This window comes from Thalassophryne amazonica, chromosome 2 (assembly GCF_902500255.1).
Source record: "Thalassophryne amazonica chromosome 2, fThaAma1.1, whole genome shotgun sequence".
NCBI lineage: Eukaryota > Metazoa > Chordata > Actinopteri > Batrachoidiformes > Batrachoididae > Thalassophryne > Thalassophryne amazonica.
The window spans coordinates 71,818,607-71,839,242 of record NC_047104.1 but is presented as its reverse complement, the minus strand read 5'-3'; the positions used below and the strand labels follow the sequence as shown (position 1 = coordinate 71,839,242).

The 20,636-nt window shown below is 40.1% G+C and overlaps 1 protein-coding gene across 1 annotated transcript in view; it reads left to right on the top strand.

Annotated features, from left to right (window-relative positions):
- Positions 1 to 12,426, top strand: part of ctsba (cathepsin Ba) — a 62,614-nt gene extending 50,188 nt beyond the window's left edge. Inside the window, exons 10-11 of the mRNA XM_034187754.1 lie at positions 11,298 to 11,374; positions 11,711 to 12,426. Coding sequence (XP_034043645.1) covers positions 11,298 to 11,371 — 74 coding nt within the window. The 3' untranslated portion in view covers positions 11,372 to 11,374; positions 11,711 to 12,426. The remainder of the gene's footprint in view (positions 1 to 11,297; positions 11,375 to 11,710) is intronic.
- The last annotated feature ends 8,210 nt before the right edge of the window (positions 12,427 to 20,636 follow it).

Sequence of the window (20,636 nt, the reverse complement as noted above, 5' to 3'; positions counted from 1 at the left end):
GAGTGATGCTGAAAAACTAATTCATGCATTTATTTCCTCTAGGCTGGACTATTGTAATTCATTATTATCAGGTTGTCCTAAAAGTTCCCTAAAAAGCCTTCAGTTAATTCAAAATGCTGCAGCTAGAGTACTGACGGGGACTAGAAGGAGAGAGCATATCTCACCCATATTGGCCTCTCTTCATTGGCTTCCTGTTAATTCTAGAATAGAATTTAAAATTCTTGTTCTTACTTATAAGGTTTTGAATAATCAGGTCCCATCTTATCTTAGGGACCTCGTAGTACCATATCACCCCAATCGAGCGCTTCGCTCTCAGACTGCAGGCTTACTTGTAGTTCCTAGGGTTTGTAAGAGTAGAATGGGAGGCAGAGCCTTCAGCTTTCAGGCTCCTCTCCTGTGGAACCAGCTCCCAATTCAGATCAGGGAGACAGACACCCTCTCTACTTTTAAGATTAAGCTTAAAACTTTCCTTTTTGCTAAAGCTTATAGTTAGGGCTGGATCAGGTGACCCTGAACCATCCCTTAGTTATGCTGCTATAGACGTAGACTGCTGGGGGGTTCCCATGATGCGCTGTTTCTTTCTCTTTTTGCTCTGTATGCACCACTCTGCATTTAATCATTAGTGATCGATCTCTGCTCCCCTCCACAGCATGTCTTTTTCCTGGTTCTCTCCCTCAGCCCCAACCAGTCCCAGCAGAAGACTGCCCCTCCCTGAGCCTGGTTCTGCTGGAGGTTTCTTCCTGTTAAAAGGGAGTTTTCCCTTCCCACTGTAGCCAAGTGCTTGCTCTCAGGGGGTCGTTTTGACCGTTGGGGTTTTACATAATTATTGTATGGCCTTGCCTTACAATATAAAGCGCCTTGGGGCAACTGTTTGTTGTGATTTGGCGCTATATAAAAAAAAATTGAATTGAATTGATATTAATTCAACCTGTCCTTGTGGTGTTGTCACTATTAGTATTTCATGCAGCCGTTAATCATATAAGTAATCATAAAATCTCATACATACACATACACACACAATGTCATATCATATGAATACAATTATTATAATATCAATAATTATTATATTACCATCAATAATGAATACATAGCCTAACTTTTTTAAATTTTATATATATATATATATATACTTAACAAAAATATAAACGCAACACTTTTGGTTTTGCTCCCATTTTGTATGAGATGAACTCAAAGATCTAAAACTTTTTCCACATACACGATATCACCATTTCCCTCAAATATTGTTCACAAACCAGTCTAAATATGTGATAGTGAGCACTTCTCCTTTGCTGAGATAATCCATCCCACCTCACAGGTGTGCCATATCAAGATGCTGATTAGACACCATGATTAGTGCACAGGTGTGCCTTAGACTGCCCACAATAAAAGGCCACTCTGAAAGGTGCAGTTTTATCACACAGCACAATGCCACAGATGTTGCAAGATTTGAGGGAGCGTGCAGTTGGTGTGCTGACAGCAGGAATGTCAACCAGAGCTGTTGCTTGTGTATCGAATGTTCATTTCTCTACCATAAGCTGTCTCCAAAGGCGTTTCAGAGAATTTGGCAGTACATCCAACCAGCCTCACAACCGCAGACCACGTGTAACCACACCAGCGCAGGACCTCCACATCCAGCATGTTCACCTCCAAGATAGTCTGAGACCAGCCACTCGGACAGCTGCTGAAACAATCTGTTTGCATAACCAAAACATTTCTGCACGAACTGTCAGAAACCGTCTCAGGGAAGTTGATCTGCATGCTCGTCATCCTCATCGGGGTCTCGACCTGACTCCAGTTCGTCTTCGTAACCGACTTGAGTGGGCAAATGCTCACATTCGCTGGTGTTTGGCACGTTGGAGAGGTGTTCTCTTCATGGATGAATCCCGGTTCACACTGTTCAGGGCAGATGGCAGATGGCAGACAGCGTGTGTGGCTTCGTGTGGGTGAGCGGTTTTCTGATGTCAATGTTGTGGATCGAGTGGCCCATGGTGGCGGTGGGGTTATGGTATGGGCAGGCGTCTGTTATGGACGAAGAATACAGGTGCATTTTATTGATGGCATTTTGAATGCACAGAGATACCGTGACGAGATCCTGAGGCCCATTGTTGTGCCATCCAAGAACATCACCTCATGTTGCAGCAGGATAATGCACGGCCCCATGTTGCAAGGATCTGTACACAATTCTTGGAAGCTGAAAATGTCCCAGTTCTTGCATGGCCGGCATACTCACCGGACATGTCACCCATTGAGCATGTTTGGGATGCTCTGGACCAGCGTATATGACAGCGTGTACCAGTTCCTGCCAATATCCAGCAACTTCGCACAGCCATTGAAGAGGAGGGGACAACATTCCACAGGCCACAATTGACAACCTGATCAACTATGCGAAGGAGATGTGCTGCACTGTATGAGGCAAATGGTCACACCAGATACTGACTGGTATCCCCCCCCCAATAAAACAAAACTGCACCTTTCAGAGTGGCCTTTTATTGTGGACAGTCTAAGGCACACCTGTGCACTAATCATGGTGTCTAATCAACATCTTGATATGGCACACCTGTGAGGTGGGATGGATTATCTCAGCAAAGGAGAAGTGCTCACTATCACAGATTTAGACTGGTTTGTGAACAATATTTGAGGGAAATGGTGATATTGTGTATGTGGAAAAAGTTTTAGATCTTTGAGTTCATCTCATACAAAATGGGAGCAAAACCAAAAGTGTTGCGTTTATATTTTTGTTGAGTGTATATATATATATATATATATATATATACATATATATATCATATAAAAATAATTATAATAATATCAATAATTATTATATAAATAGCCTAAAATAAAAAAAAATTATATACATATGTATATACATACACATACAACTGGTGTGAGGTTATGAGAGAAAAGTTATTAATATTGACCAGATGCCAGTGGGCTCTGTGAGGGGGGTAGAGGCGAGTGTGCTGTCAGGAGTGACATGGTTTGATTTTTTTTTTTTTTTTTTTTTTTCCCCTCTCTCTCTCTTCCATCCCCTCCCTTTTTTTTCCTTTTTCTTTTCCTTTCCCTTCCCCTCTCATTCCCTTTCCTTTCTCCTTCTCCCTCCTTCCTTTTCTTTCTTCTTCCCTCCTCCCCGAAAGGAAACTAAAACAATACCAGGTCAGTTAATGTTGAGTGGGAGGGTTGGGATTCTGCTGAGTCATTGTAGGGAGGTGAAGAATATTGCATTGTGATGAAATCTGTGAGAAGATTTCTCCAATAATTGATGTTTATACAGTTTCATGTTTTCCAGTTCATGAGGATAGTTTTCTTGCCGATGGTTAGAGCTATGAGAACCAGTTTGAAATCTCTAGTTTTTTTTTGGTAATTACTAAAGTGTCCCCTAGCAAGCAGAGTATGGGAGATAATGGGATGTGGCAGTCCAGCAAGGATGAAAGTACCTGTGTAACCTGTCCCCAGAAGTGTCTGATGGGGGTGCAGTGCCATGTCACATGAATGTATGTGTCTGTGCAGTTCTCTGTGCAGTGCATGCAAATTTCTGATGTGAGTCCCAGTTTTGATAACCTTTCCCCCGTGTAATGTGTTCTATGCAATGTTTTGTATTGTATCAATTGTAAATTTGCATTATTAGTCATTAAATAAATATTTTTACAGATTTGATTCCAAAAGTTGGCATCGGGAGAAATTGACGAGTCATTTTCCCATTTGGATGTCGGTAGAGATATTTCTTGAAGAGGTTTTAAAATAATTTTGTATATTTTGGAGAGTAATTTTTTGGATGAAGATAGATTAATTAATTGTGATATTACAGGTGATAGTTGTAGAATTGATTTTAATTGCAGGTATTTCAGGAACTGATTACTCCCGATGCCAAACCTCTGGATCAGGAGTGGAAATTGTAAAAGTTCATTGGAATTGAAGATATGGTATGGTTAATGTGAGTGATACCCTTTTCAGCCCACGTGTTAAAGTTAAGTGATTTTTTTATTATTTACAAAGTCCGGGTTATTCCACAGTGGAGTGAAGTTAGATGGGGCAAGAGTGGAGTTAGTGATTTGGTGGAATTTCCACCAGGCTGTCAGGGTGGAGGCTATTGTGACCGCGTTGAAACATGTATGGTGATTAATGGACTTTGTAATAAAAGGAATGTCTGATATGTTTATGTCTTTGCACAGAGTTTGTTCCAAGTCTAGCCAGATATCAGATTGGGTAGGGTGTGTCCATTTATATATGTATTGTAGCTGGTTTGCCAGGGAGTATAATTGAAAGTTTGGTGCTTCTAGACCTCCTTGAAATTAATTTTTTTGCAGAGTAGTTAGTTTTATTCTTGGTGGTTTGTTTTTCCAATAGAAATGGGAAATGATTGAATCTAATTTTTTGAACCAGGTGGGTTTGGGATGGATTGGAATCATTGAAAATAAATAGTTTAATTTAGGTAATATATTCATTTGTACGACTGCTATTCTGCCAATTATGGTAAGTGGTAAGTTATGCCAGCGGAGTAAGTCATCTTCTATTGTTGTCAGTAATGGTGTAAAGTTGAGAGCGCTCAGCTCTGACAGCCTGGAGGATATCTTCACTCCTAGATAAGTGATGTGATCTGTGCATAAGGGAATGGGTGACTGCTGGATTACCACATCCCAATAACTCTTAAGTGGGAGAATGGATGATTTATTGCATAATCAGAGATTTGGGAAAATGAGTGAATTGTTGTAATTACTTCTTGTAGAGAGATTTGTGGATTTTGAATGAAAAGTAAAATATCATCTGCATATAATGATATTTTATGACTTTGGGTTGTTTCAATACCTTTGAGTGGGTTCTGACAGTGATTTTTTTTTTTTTTTTTTTTTTTTTTTTTTTTTTAGATTCTGTCTCTCACAGTTGTGGGAGTGTTTTATTACAAAATAATGCTGAATTTATGTGGAAATGATTGTTGTACAAAAGCTTCAGATATCTGTCGCAGAGATCGATGATGACTGGAGTGGTTTTAAGCAGAAACGAGGCAATAATTGGTGAATTGCTGCTGATGGTCCGAAATGACGCATGCGCAGTGAAGGCAGGGCAGACCAATTTTTAGAGGGGACCGTTCAGTCATTGACGCTAGCTGTCCACTTCCGCCATACATTTCTGGCCCTTCTCCATGTAATCCACATACAGTGAGGAAAATAATATTTGAACACCCTGCGATTTTGCAGGTTCTCCCACTTAGAAATCATGGAGGGGTCTGAAATTTTTCCACTGTGAGAGACATAATCCAAAAAAAAAATCCGGAAATCACAATGTATGTTTTTTTTTGTTTTTTTTGTATGTTACTGCTGCAAATAAGTATTTGACCCCTGCCAACCAGCAAGAATTCTGGCTCTCACAGACCTGTTAATTTTTCTTTAAGAAGCCCTCTTATTCTGCACTCTTTACCTGTATTAATTGCATCTGTTTGAACTTGTTACCTGTATAAAAGACACCTGTTCACACACTCAATCAATCACACTCCAACCTGTCCACCATAGCCAAGACCACAGAGCTGTCTAAGGACACCAGGGACAAAACTGTAGACCTACACAATGGTGGGATGGACTACAGGACAACAGGCAAGCATCTTGGTAGAAGACAACAACTGTTATGATTATTTATTAGAAAGTGGAAGAAACACAAGATGACTGTCAATCTCCCTCGGTCTGGGAGTCCATGCAAGTTCTCACTTTGTGGGGTAAGGATGATTCTGAGAAAGCTCAGAACTACACAGGAGGACCTGGTCAATGACCTGAAGAGAGCTGGGACCACAGTCACAAAGATTACATTAGTTACACATGATGCTGTCATGGTTTAAAATCCTGCAGGGCAGCAAGGTCCCCCTGCTCAAGCCAGCACATGTCCAGGCTCGTTTGAAGTTCACCAGTGACCATCTGGATGATCCAGAGGAGGCATGGGAGAAGGTCATGTGGTCAGATGAGACCAAAATAGAGCTTTTTTTTTAAACAACTCCACTTACCATGTTTAGAGGATGAGAACAACCCCAAGAAAACCATCCCAACCGTGAAGCATGGGGGTGGAAACATCATACTCTGGGGGGGGTGCTCTTCTGCAAAGGGGACAGGACAACTGCACCGTATTGAAGGGAGGATGGATGGGGTCATGTATTGTGAGATTTTGGTAAACAACCTCCTTCCGTCAGTAAGAGCATTGAAGATGGGTCATGGCTGGGTCTTCCAGCATGACAATGACCCCAAACACACAGCCAGGGCAACTAAAGAGGGGCTCCATAAGAAGCATTTCAAGGTCCTGGAGTGGCCTGGGCAGTCTCCAGACCTGAAGTCAATAGAAAATCTTTGGAGGGAGCTGAAACTCCAAACCTGAAAGATCTAGAGAAGATCTGTATGGAGGAGTGGACCAAAATCCCTGCTGCAGTGTGTGTGAACCTGGTGAAAAACTACAGGAAACATTTGACCTCTGTAACTGCAAACAAAAGCTACTGTATCAAATATTAACATTGATTTTCACAGGTGTTCAAATACTTATTTGCAGCAGTAACATACAAATAAATTATATATATATATATATATATAAAAAAAATCATACATTGTGATTTCTGGATTTTTTTTTTTTTTTTTTTTTTTTTTTTTTTTTTTTTTTTTTTTTTTTTTTTTTAGATTATGTCTCTCACAGTGGACATGCACCTAAGATGAAAATTTCAGACCCCTCCATGATTTCTAAGTGGGAGAACTTGCAAAATCGCAGGGTGTTCAAATACTTGTTTTCCTCACTGTATATCAGCCTGCATGGCAACCATCTCACCTCAGAATACCACGACCTGTGCGTCCACCAAAGTCTGTGTCTTATTTGTCAGCTGAGACACTACATCCTCCGCGAGTGTGAGGACAGCCTCCTTGATAGCTTCTGCAACTGCTAGCTTCAGTAGCTCCTCATTGTCAGCTAAGTGAGCTGTTGCTGGCTGTTTGCTTGTCGTTCTTTTTGAGCTAGTCGCCATGTCAGTGTGCACAAAGCGTCCACAAAACGGCAAAATTAATGTTGGGTATGAAAATAATACTTATATATTGGGGGTTTCTGAGAAGCAATGAGTCGAAGCGTCTACATCCCTTGCGGTGATCATCTGATGTCCCCCGTGATGTGTGTTTGGACTTTTTTCCCCCTCTCTATTTGGAAGAAGCCTTATTTGAAAGTACTAGGAATGCTCTTTAAATAAGAATGAGTTTATTTTATAAATGTACTAAAAAGGAGTTTACATTGTACATTCTCCTCTCATATGATCATCTGTTCAGTTTACTCACATTTTGTGGCCTTATAGTGACATTAATTAGCTCGTTAGCTGTGCTCCTCTACACAGTGTGTGCCTTTATAAATGAATAATTCAGAGATTTATTCCATTTTGCTTCTTCTTGCATAAAGTGATAAGTGCAGCTTGTACTCTGGCGCAAGTTATATATGGATATTCCTCTTCAAGAGGCATTTTTTGACAGGTGCGACTTGTACTCCGGAAAATATGGTATTTTCTTCATACTTTTTAAATATTCTATTAACCTCACTGTCAGGAATTCCAAATGAAGCAATCTTGTATTGGAACATTTGATTTTATTAAAAAGATGGGAAATTTCACCTATAGTTTACCAGAAGGCAGGTGGGAGAATCGATCTTACAGTAAAGTCCATACACATATGGACAGTGACACAACTTTTGTAATTTTGCCGCTAAACACCACCACAATGGAATTCAGATGAAACTCCCAACATGTGCTGGTATTTTAGACTCCTAGCTTTAATTCAAGGGTTTTAACAAAAAAAATCACATTAACTGTTTCAGAATTACAGCTATTTGTATACACAGTCCCTCCAATTTTCAGATCCCATAAGTAATTGGACAAGCTATGGGAATTGTTTTTCAGTAATATATATATATATATGTATATATGTATTTGCCTTTGACTTATTTAACCCATTATTAACAATTTAGAAACTGTATGGCAAACTTGTCTGGAGAAGGCCATTCTGAAAAGCTAACTGTACAAGAATAAGAGTGGTGAGGGAAGCCACAAAACTCTGAAGTTTTAAGTCTAAAACGTGATGATATTTCATGTCTAAGAAATATCTGCTTTTTGCCACTCAACCTTGAACTTGCACGACTGACCTCAACAGAAGTTTGTGACTCCTTCAGAGTTCTCATATTTGTCTTGGTGGCTTCTGTCATTGCGCAGTCACTAATTTTCTAGAAACTGCCTACTCTAGACCGATTTACCATAGATTACCATACAGTTTGTTTTATAGTAAATGATTCATTTATATCTCTGAAATGTTTATGTAGCCATTACCTGACTTCCTTAAGGAAACCTGCCTAACTTCATCAAAGTGTGCCAATACCTAACTGTCACCAGTGTGTGTTATGTCTGTAGGTTTGGGATTTACGGTGCATCTGGAAAGTATTCACCGTGTTTCACTTTTTTCCACATTTGTAATGCTACAACCTTATTCTAAAATGGAGTAAATTTATTTTTTCCCTTCAAAATTCTGCTCACGACAAACCATAATGACATGAAGTTTTTTTTTTTTGCTAATTTATTAAAAATAAAAATTAAGAAATCGCATCTGCACAAGTATTCACACTCTTTGCCCACTTATCTTTGGGCAGTTTTGCCCATTCCTCTTTGCAGCACCATTCAAGCTCCATTAGGTTGGATGGGGAGCGTTGGTGCACAGCCATTTTCAGATCTCTCCAGAGATGTTCAGTCGAATTCAGGTCTGGGCTCTGGCTGGGCCACTCAAGGACATTCACGGAGTTGTCCTGAAGCCATTTATTTGATATCTTGCCTGTGTGCTTAGGGTCATTGGCCTGCTAAAAGACAAACGGTCGTCCCAGGATGTCTCTGTACATTGCTGCATCCATCTTTCCTTTAATCCTGACTAGTCTCCCAGTTCCTGCCGCTGAAAAACATCCCCACAGCATGATGCTGCCACCACCATGCTTCACTGTAGGGATGGTGCCTGGTTTCCTCCAAACATGGCGCCTGGTATTCATACCAAAGAGTTCAATCTTTGTCTCATCAGACCAGAGAATTTTGTTTCTCATGGTCTGAGAGTCCTTTAGGTGCCTTTTGACAAACTCCATGTGGGCTGCCATCTGCCTTTTACTAAAGCCCCTTTCACACCGGGGCTGCTTCCAGTTGCGTCTTAATGACCCGCCGCGTGGAAGCAACCTAGTGCCGAGACGATGTATCTCAATGCCACAACAGCGCGAGGGGCGCTAAGGATGAAGCAAATTGGATGCCAAAAATTAAACATGTTAAATTTTTTGAAAATTAAACATGTTTAATTCTTTTTTTTTTTTTTTTTTTTTTTTTTGCGTCCTGTGCTCAATGCAGAAATTAAATGGTTTCAGCACAACTCGGAGCAACAGGACGGTACTCAGTGTGACTGGAAGCAACACACTCACAAAACAACGTTACCTGACACCAATTTATGATTCCTGCTGTGTTCCATTGTTCCCAAAGTATAAATCACGCAGGATTGTTTTTATACCATGTACCCAATGCAGTAAAAACTACATGCTCAAAAAACAGCACAAAAAAAAAAAAAATGCTGATTGCAGCTGCTGCTCCTCGCTCTTCTTTCGTAAAATTGTTTAAATAAAATACATAAAAGTCCTGCTCACAGATTGATTGCCAGAGACAGGACATGTCCACATCCAGTAAAAAGTCCGGACATCTCCAGTCCACTGACGGACGATTTGTTCACGCGCGCACATCTGAACAATTAAAAGAAAGAAAGAAAGAAAGAAAAAAAACTGTCTGGCTGCAGGCAGTTAGTTCCTCGCTCCCCTCAAACTCTCTCATCACTGTGTTTAAAAAAAAAAAGACAAGTCCTGCTCACAGACTGATTGCCAGAGACAGGACATGTCAACATCAAGTATAACTCCAGACATCTCCACATTTGCTCACGGATGGTTCGTTGGCGCGCATGTGTACGCGCATCTCACGGTCAAAGGAGGAAAGATAAACTATAACAGAACTCAGAGCGCAGACCTGCAGCTCAGCACAAGAACATATATAAACTAGAAGAGAAATCAGAGTGCACAGTCTGGCTGCAGCCAAACTGTGCACTTTGATTTCTCTGTGCAGAGAACATGCAGGCTGCATCCTCACCTCCTCTCTGCACCCACTGCGCACTCCTGATGCAGATATTCCTGCGTCGTCATGACGCAACAGGAAGCAACTGGAAGTGGGCCCGGTGTGAAAGGGGCTTAAGGAGTGGCTTCTGTCTGGCCACTTGAGATAATCCTGTCTCAGAGGCCTACAGACAATTCCTTTGACTTCATGCTTGGTTTGTGCTCTGACATGAACTGTCAACTGTGGGACCTTATATGTAGACAGGTGTGTGCCTTTCCAAATCATGTCCAATCAACTGAATTTACCGCAGGTGGACAAGCTGTAGAAACATCTCAAGGGTGATCAGTGGAGACAGGATGCACCTAAGCTCAGTGGCAAAGGCTGTGAATACTTATGTACGCGTGATTTTTTTTTTTTTTTTTTTTTTTTTTTTTTTTTTTTTTTTATAAATTTGCAAAAATTACAACAAAAAAAGCTTAGTCTTTATGGGGTATTTGTGTGTGTGTGTGTGTAGGTGTTTGAAGGGGTTGGAATAAGGCTGTAACATAAAATGTTGCAACAGTGAAGCGCTGTGAATACTTTCCGGATGCACTGTATGAATGGAGCATTATTGTTGACCCTGGACCATACAAAGGGGTGGACAAGGGTGGCATGACTGTTAACTGAAAATACTTTGACACAAGTCTGAATAGTGTTGGCATGCCCTTTGGACATTGAAAAATATTCAGATTGTACAAAATTCTCTCATTTTCAATTTTATTTCTGAACACTTTAAAATATATTAATGTTCAGGAGATCGAATAATTCACACTGTGATTATAGATTTTTTTTGTTTTTTTTTTTTGCCTGCATTTTTTAAAATACTGTGACAAGCTGGCCATTTAAATAATTTAGTTTTCTACTCTTCAAAGTGAGTACTTTGCCTGCCAACTTCTGACACTTTAAATTGCACTGGTATTGCAAAGAATTTGTTTTTAAATATCCTAATTTACTAGATTGTGTGTGGTTTAATGCAAAGAATACAACAAATGGTGTATGCTCACATCTAAATTGTGTCTTCCTCATTAATGAAGATATTGTGCCCTTATAAAAATCCATTCACTGGGCCCTGTTTTGTGTGTGTGGTTTGTCTAACCCCCCCATTCTTCTATTTATGTAAAACTAAATGTCCCCTCACCTTTGCCTGTAGGTTATTTTAAAATCCTCCGTGGAAGCAATCACTGTGGCATAGAGTCGGAGATTGTGGCAGGGATTCCAAAGTAAAATGTAAGTGTTCAACAGACCTGGGACAAAGGGATCGAAGTGTTTGCATAAAGACAGCTGGCATTTACTGTGTGTGTGTGTGTGTGTGTGTGTGTGTGTGTGTGTGTGTGTGTGTGTGTGTGTGTGTGTGTGTGTGTGTGTGTGTGTGTGTGTGTGTAATCTCAGAAACGAGACAGGAATGTGTGGATTTTTGTGCAAGTTGTCTGACTCTTTTTGGTTTGTTAAGTCATTTTTGTTTCCTTCCTGAACTTGTCTTTGTGGAAAGTGAATGAGAGGTCAGTTCAGATCCCTGACAGAGGTTAATGTGTTCTGAAGTCTTTACTTTTGTTTGACTTGTAGGTTTTGACTGCAGTGACAAGACATGATCATTAGATGGCAATGCACTCCTTTTACCAAAACTGGAAGTAGAACGCTGACCATCTTTATGTTTAAAACTATGATAATTGCTTTGTGCACATCATCTGTCCTGTTGACTACAGCAGGGGACGTACACACACACACACACACACACACACACACATCTTTGATTAAGGTAGATTCTCCTCCTCCAGCTGTCTGATTTGTCTTGTGTCCAGTTCATAGCTGTGTAGCAGGCAGAATGTGGAAGCCTGTGAAACTTGTATTGTTGTGTACTGGTTATTTTGGATGACTGAGTATTGTCCCTTCATGCTTAAGACAATTTCTGAAGAATTAAGACAATTTCTGAAGAATTTTTGTGTTTTGTTTTGTTTTTTCTTGAGATGATCAAAGTGCATTTTATCACTATAGATTTGTTTTTTCTGCACTTTTTGTTTTTAACAGAAACCTGTTCATAAGTCTCTAAAAGAGCCTAAGAACTACTTTAATTTTTTAATGATTGCAATGCCATTTTTAATAAAATAAAATTTCAGCACCACCACTGTACGTATGTTGTTATATGATACACACTTCATATGTAGTGCCTAATGGGTATTTTTAAAAACCTGATTATCAGATGAAAGGAATTAAACCTTTATTTTGAAATATGTATTGGCTTTAATTGCTATCTGAAGTAAATAAAAGTGTCCTTAACTGGCTTTTTCAAGGGGTATGTCAACTTCTATTAAGAACATAGACTTTTAATTACAGAAGCCTGAGATTTGTGTAATGAATGAATGAAAGATTTATTTCAAACATGTAAACCAGAGGTCTCAAACCAATTCCAGAAATTTCACTGATTAACTGATTCCACCTGCTCAAAGTGATGTTAATCAGTGAAATCACCTGGTGGAGTGGATGGTTGTACAGAATACCTGCACCATCTTGGCCCTTTCTGGAATCAGTTTGAGACCTCTGATGTAAACAGATTAAGAAGTCGGGGGGATTTCCAACAAAACACAAGTACCTGCACGCTGTAGTGTTGAGTTCACGTCAAAAAGGAGTAATAAACTTCTACAGCCCCACCTCTTCTCCATAACTTAATTTGATGTAACTAAAACTAATAAGACTATACTACATGTGAAAAATACCGAGGTGGATAGAATGCATGTCAGTTTGACTCCTATTCAGCAGTGGTGGGCACAGCTAACCAAAACGTTAGCATCAATAACTACTAATCGGCTAACTGAAAAGTTTCTTTTATAATGCTAAACCAATAAACTGCCTAAAACTGAACGGAAGCTACACCTAACCAATAACTTTCAAGTTTGTTTCCCGTACAGTACACTTTCAGCTACTAACAAGCCGATTTTGAGTTTAAACACCGCGAAAGCTTCTAATAGGATCGAAGGCAATCACAAACCCAAACACAGCAAATGAGCCAGCGTTTCTTTGTGCACGCTGCCCACTGCTGTAGGGAAGTCATTTACCTTGACAGCTTACAGTGATCCAGCCATGAGGCAGAGGTCTTGAAAAGGAAAGTGGGTTTGACTTATGGTTTTGATTTATAAATCAAATTAATCCGGATAGAATAACTACATTAATGTAAACTCTTAAAATGTACAAAGTGATATATAACACATATCTGTTAATTTTAAAATAATGCACTCATTCTGAAGATTTGAACATTAGCACACAGGTGCCCAAAGGGATTATGGGTAAACTTAGTCTCCGCTCATACTGATTGGTTGATGTAAAAACCAACACAAGTGAATGAATGTAATGTGTATTGGTGTTTACAAATAAATGTGCTTTTGTAAAATGTTTTTTTTTTTTATTTGTGAAAAAAAGGGGGAAAAAAGGCATTTGTAAAGCCACAAAGTCTGTTAAATTGTAGTGGAGGATTTTCAAAATCCCACTAGACGGCGCCTAAGCGCATGCATGATGACATCACAACTCTATCCGGTTAGGGGGATGCGGTTTCTTTCAAAAACAAGAACTGTCATAGAATGAATTAGTCAACCAATCAGTATGAGCGGAGGCTAAGTTTACCCATAATCCCTTTGGGCATCTGTGTGTTAATGTTCAAATCTTCAGAATTAGTGCATTATTTTAAAATTAATAGATATGTGTTATATATTCACTTGGTACATTTTAAGAGTCTACATTAATGTAGTTATTCTACCCAGAATAATTTGATTTATAAATCAAAACCATAAGTCAAACCTGCTTTCCATTTCAAGACCTTTGCCTCATGGCTGGACCACTGTGTAGTGTTAAAAAGTAAAGCCTCGGTCCCACTGAATAATAAGCCATGAATAATGAGCCACGAATGGGTGTGTAGTGATTATTCAAAGAATGATCCACGTTTTCATCTATCACATATCCACTACTAAGGCACCTCTATGTGCCTCTCTGTACCCCGCATGTGCCACATAGCAGCCTCTCGTGAGCCACGACCAACCAGTCATTAGAGCCTCGTATGAGTCGTATCAGCCACACTAAGCCACGTAGAGTCACGTATGAGCTATGCAGTGCCGTGTAGCGCGACATCGGGGCAGGAACGCACGTGTTTGGCCCTACCCTCCGCCTCTCCCACACTTGTTTCCTCATGGAGCAGGAAAGAGGAAAAAAAAGTGTCCAGATGAAATAGTCTTCTGTGATTTCAGAAGCTATTAGCAGTGTTTTCAGCATCCAAGGTTTGGCAGAAAATGATTCTAATCTGCTAAAAAAAAAAAAAAGTATTTTATATACAGCGTCCGGAGCACAGAGCAGGTGGAATTGTGTGTGCAAGAGGCATGGGTGCAATTTGGTGGGGGATGGGGGAACATGTCCCCCCCCCCACCTTTTCAACCAGGGGGGACAGAATATGGTATGTCTCCCCCCCCCCCCCCCCCACCTTCTGACATATATGTGTGTACTTGAAACATGCTATGCCAGTCTTATGTGCAAACCATGTCAGAATAGTATCTTTGTTTCTGCAAGTTTGTATTTTTAGCAGCATTGACTTGTTTACAACACCTGTTTCTTGTTTATCACATTCTGAATTTTCTGGGACTGCATTTGCCCAGATTTGAAACCAAAAATAGTTGCTTCTAGGGACTAGTGTCTACACGTTTATCAATGGACCATATGCTAACTTACTAAATTCTGAAAGTTAGAAAAGGAAATCATAAAAACTATCTGGGACCTCAGAAAGCCTATCTGCAATTACTGCTTGATCTCCAAAATCAGTCTATGCAGGCAAAATTATGTTCAGTATGAGTGTCATTAGTGCCACTTCGAAAATTAAATTCATAAGTAATTTATCCTAAACTTATGATCTGTTGTTTTTTCAAACTTATGCAAAAACAAATCTTGAGAAAAAAAAATACAGTATGCGATAGTTAATAATTATTAAGAGCCGGTTCTTTCATGTTTATGTATACATTTTACCACATTGCAGTTGTTTTTTTGTTTGTTTTTTAATGAAAACTCAACCTATCATTCTTTTTGAGTTCTACACATGTGGTGATACCTTATTTACACCAGGATGTTAATAAAATCAATGCTGGCTATTCTCAGAATAAAGTACTTATATCCACAGTTTCAAATTGCATAAGTCAAATGGTGTCCACTTTATGGTCTTCTCAAAACATTAAAATTACTGTTCTGGGTGCTCAGAATGCATCTGAACTTATCTAGAAACCGTTGGCTTCTGGGGGCCTAAAGTGGCCCCCAGACCCCCGGCCTATGGGCTTCAGCCCTGCGGGCCTCGCACTTTGTCCCCCCTACTTTCTAATTCTAAATTGTGCCTGTGGCAAGAGGGCACAAGCTCCAAAAATAGTCTCTCACGTCCTGTGTAGCTGCCATGCGCTGGGATAATGGGCTTTTAGCAGCCTCATCCACACCACAAACATGCCTCTATAATCCTCATTAGTCATCATAGTAACTCATACACAAACTGCCCCACGCTGTTGTTGCTGTTGAACTTCTTGAAATTAGCGCCACGCTCAGAGATGAGTCTTGTTAACCAAAGATAATGGCTCTAAGAGCCTCTCAGAGCCACCATTCTCCCATAGTAGTTGAATAAACCCTGTCTTAGCAAAAAACAAAAACATGCTGTATGGCTCATTGTTCATCCATCATTATTTGGTGGGACCAGGGCTTATGACTTTTTTTTTTTTTTTTTTTGGTAGTCTGGATCCCAAGCCCCTTCTGTTGGGCGCAGAGTTGAGCTCAGCTCCTCTACCTCACTGCTGCAAAATAGCAGACAGGAGCAAAGGGGATTCTAAATGTTTTTCAACGTTACTAGCTATGTAAAAAACGTTAGCGATCTAAAGGTTGTCGGAAACAAATTGGTCCGATGATGGTTTTAAACTTATCTGAAAAGCTAATCCGCTAACAAAAATATTAGGTTCGGATTAGCTGAACAGTGCCCACCACTGCTATTCAGGTAATAGTTTGCTTCATAAGTATTTTGACCTTAACCTTTTGTGTGTGTAATTTTGCATCTGTTCCACCACCACAATGAAATAAAAATAAAATTATCAAGAGATACTTCTGGTATAGGCTTTTAATTCAAGAGGTTGAATAAAAATATTACTTCGGCCATTTAGGAATTGCAGCTGTTTTAGTTAATCTTTATTTTTGAAAGATTGTACGGAATTGGACACACGCCTAGTTTTCTTTTGAAAGTCAGGGGATGGTTACATGAACATTTCATTTCCAAGTCAAGGACTAGATCATGGACTAAACATTCATTCAGAAGTACAAACAGAATACTATGATATGGTCAATCTTCTGGAACAGACAGTTCTCAAAAAATGAGTGACTATCAAAGAAGGAGACTATGTGAGGGAAGCTACAAATATATTCATGATAACTTTGAAAGAGTTATATGCTTCTGTGGCTCTCTCTCTCTCTCTCTCTCTCTCTCTCTTCTCTCTCTCCTCTCTCTCTCTCTCTCTCTCTCTCTCTCTCTCTCTCTCTCTCTCTCTCTCTCTCTCTCCTCTCTCTCTCTCTCTCTCTCTCTTCTCTCTCTCCTCTCTCTCTCTCTCTCTCTCTCTCTCTCTCTCTCTCTCTCTCTCTCTCTCTCTCTCTCTTCTCTCTCTCTCTCTCTCTCTCTCTCTCTCTCTCTCTCTATATATATATATATATATATATTATATATATATACTAATATATCTATATATATATATATATATATATATATATATATATATATATATATATATATATTATCTATAATATATATTATATATATATATATATGATATATATATATATATACCGTGCTTCACTTTCCACATTTTTGTTACAGCCTTATTCCAAAATGGATGAAATACATTTTTTCCTCAAAATTGAACACACCAATCCCCATAATGACAATGTGGGAAAAAAAAATTGAGATTTTTGCAAACTTATTAAAACAAAACAAAAAAAACACTAAGAAATCATGTACATAACTATTCACAGCCTTTGCCATGAACTTCAGAATTGAGCTCAGGTGCATCCTGTTTCCACTGATCATCCTTGAGATGTGTGTACAGCTTAATTGGAGTCCACCCAGGGTAAATTCAGTTGATTGGCTATGTTTTGGGAAGGCACGCACCTGTCTATGTATAAGGTCCCACACTTAACAGTGCATGTCAGAGCACAAACCAAGCATGAAGTCAAAGGAATTGTCTGCAGACCTCTGAGGCAGGATTACTTCAAGGTACAAATCTGGTGAAGGGTCCAGAAGCTCCTAATGAGCACCATGGCCTCCATCATCTGTAAGTGGAACATGTTCAGATTCACCAGAGCTTTTCTCAGAGCTGGCTGCTTGTCTAAACTGAGTAATCAGGGGAGAAGGGCCTTTGTCAGGGAGGTGAGCAAAAACCTAATGGCCAGTCAGTCAGTTTTCCTCCATTACTCTGTGGAGAGAGGAGAACCTTCCAGAAGGACAGCCATCTCTGTAGCAATCCACCAATCAGGTCTGCGTGGTAGAGTGGCCAGATGGAAGCCACTCCTTAGTAATAGGCACATGGCAGCTCACCTGGAGTTTGCCAAAAGACATCTGAAGAACTCTCAGACTGAGAAACAAAAACTTTGGTCTGATGAGACAAAGATTGAACTCTTTGGCATGAATGCCAGGCATCATGTTTGGAAAATGTGTTGTGTTAACTACCTTTCCCAGAATGCTCTGTTGTTAAACAAGATGGCACACAATAAATCTTCATGGAGAAACCCACGCTGACTGTCCCGAGCTGCTCTTAAAATGTGCTACAAAACATAATGTCAGATAAAGGAGTCTGTAGAGCGACTCGTGAGCGAGTTGGAGTTGAGCAAAAAGGCACACCAATCAATGCCAACGGGTGAAACTAACGGCTACGGTGACTATGCCCGCGAGAGTGTCGATGTGCCAGAGCCAGTGTCAGGGTGAATTCCACAGCAAAACAAGTTAAGTCTAAGTCCACTCTGACAAATGCTGCTTAGTGGAAATGTTGCTGATAACTGGAAACATTTTAAGCAGAGATTTGAAATATGTTTGGCTACAAGTGGAGCAGGTGGAAGAGATGAGAAAATGCAAGCTCATATCTTTCTTCACGCGATAAGGGAAGATGCATTGCACACTTATCAGCTTTCAGATTCAGACAGAAAATCTCAAATTGGACATGATGCAAAAATTCTAAACGTATCTTGTGTCAACTACAAAAATAACTCTTGAGCAATACAAGTTTCTCCTGTGACCAGAAGCCGGGGATTAGAGGTGGGCGATACCAGTAATTTTGGTATTCATCCGATACCAAGTAAATACAGGCCCAGTATCGCCGATATCCATACCGATACCAATACTTTTTCATATTTAAGCTTCATAGATCCAAAGGATCCAAAAGACCTAGGATAGAATTTCGCCAAACATTGTACATGACAACAAAATATTTTATTATCACAATCAACATTTTTGTTTAAAAAATATCACTCAACACCACTTAAAACAAAATCTCCTGAGGTAGAGGGCTGACAAACCACAATACCACAAAATTAACACACCACAACAAAATTGACTGGCGGCGCTGAGCCACGTGACAGTGCAACAACAAAAGACCAGAGGGTGGAGGGTGCGCTGCTCTGTGTTGTGTGACACAGTGAAGCGCTGCTCTTACAGACAGAGAGTAGACTTTGATGAATCTGTGTGCGAATCAGTCAGTGCGTGCGGGAGAGAAAAAAGATCTTGAGTATCAGTCTTTTTACACGAGGATCGTTCGATATCAATACCAGCGTTGGTATCGATATTATCGATATTAGGATCGATCCGCCCACCTCTACCGGGGATTACATTTGACCAGTATTTAGCTGAGCTACACACATTGATCGCATCTTGTGAATTTCAAGACCTCGGAGACTCTCATAAAAGATTCCACTTTTTGTGGAATTGTGGAAAATTTTAGAACAAAGTCCCTACTCACCAGACATGAGTCTAAGTATTTTAGCTTCATAATCATGAAATCATTTCCTTAAAGGTGTCCACTAGTGATGTTAAGCTTGAGTCAGTCTGTTCGACACAGCATCGACCTTTTTGAACCAGAAGTGTCAGTGAGCAGCGTTTCGAGCACGCCCCCATCATGTGATCACTTCGAGCGAGGCCTCGTTACGTCACACCACGTGTCGAGCTTCGCGTAATCTGGGCGTTTCAATACGACCCACCAAGTATTTAAATGAGATCTGAATCACAGCTCAAACTGTGGGTTTTTGAGAGGAGGAGATTGCTAGCAACACTGTTATTGCCAAATACCATGTGAATCGAAGCCAAGGAAAGCATTAGTTTTTATTTAGGTCTAGTTTAGAGTTTATTTAGTATAGTTAGCTACATACACATAGGATCTAACATAGAGACACACACCATACACAACAGGCATCCATTCATACACAACATTCACACAGTACATCATCATCAGGGTTGGGTAGGATTACTTTGAAATGTAATCCAAAAGTAATCAGATTACAAGTAATCCAAATGTATTTACATACATATGTAGCGGCTGCACTCTGCATTGTGTTGTTATGACTCCGCCCATGCGCTCCCCTCGGGACGCGAACTCACAATCCTCGGCATGGAAGTCGGACTCTCTAACCAGAAGGCTAAAACCCAGGGCTCTGGCCTTGTGACCAGAGAATCCTTTTGAGCTGTTGGGAGTGAGGTTTACTAACTACATCAGCACAGTGACACCTGTTGGCCTCCCTTACACATACATGTAATCCACATGTATTCTTTCAAAGTAATCCTACCCAACCTTGATCAACATAGGTTATAGGTTAGACTATAGGTAGATCAGAGACTGAGCTGAATGACTGAAGAGCTGTGATTTTGTTGAAGTGAAAGGTGTGAGAAAGGTGAGTGTGTGTGTGAGAGAGAGTGAGTACTGGTGAAGAAGGGACATGGAGGAGCCAGTTACAAAAAGAGCATGATCAATCGCTTGGGAGCACTTTGATCTAATAAGCCCCAAAAAGGTCAAGTGCTTGATTTGTGCTCAAGAGTTGAGGTACAGTAACAATACGTCTTCAATGACACCTGAGGTCCAAACATCCCGAGACGACAATGGCTGCTGCTTCTGTTGCTGCTCCTGGAGCAGGAATCAGGCCATGTAACCTGTATTTTATTCTTTAAGATTAAAACATACTCATAAACAAAAATAGCTCAGCATGTCAGACTGTATTTCCATTAAAGGCAGACAAGCTGATTTGGATGAGGCACTGGTGGACTATGTTGTGGAAGATGCACAGCCGTTCAAAATAGTGGAGAGCAAAGCCTTCAGGGCTTTACTACAAAGGTTTGACCCAACACATGCCTACCTCCAGAGGAGAAGAGCCGCTCAAATACTGGGCGACACGAGTCGCAGTCTATCCCAATTTACAGAGAATGGCAAAAAATATTTGTCGATGCAGCAACATCAGTGCCTTGTGA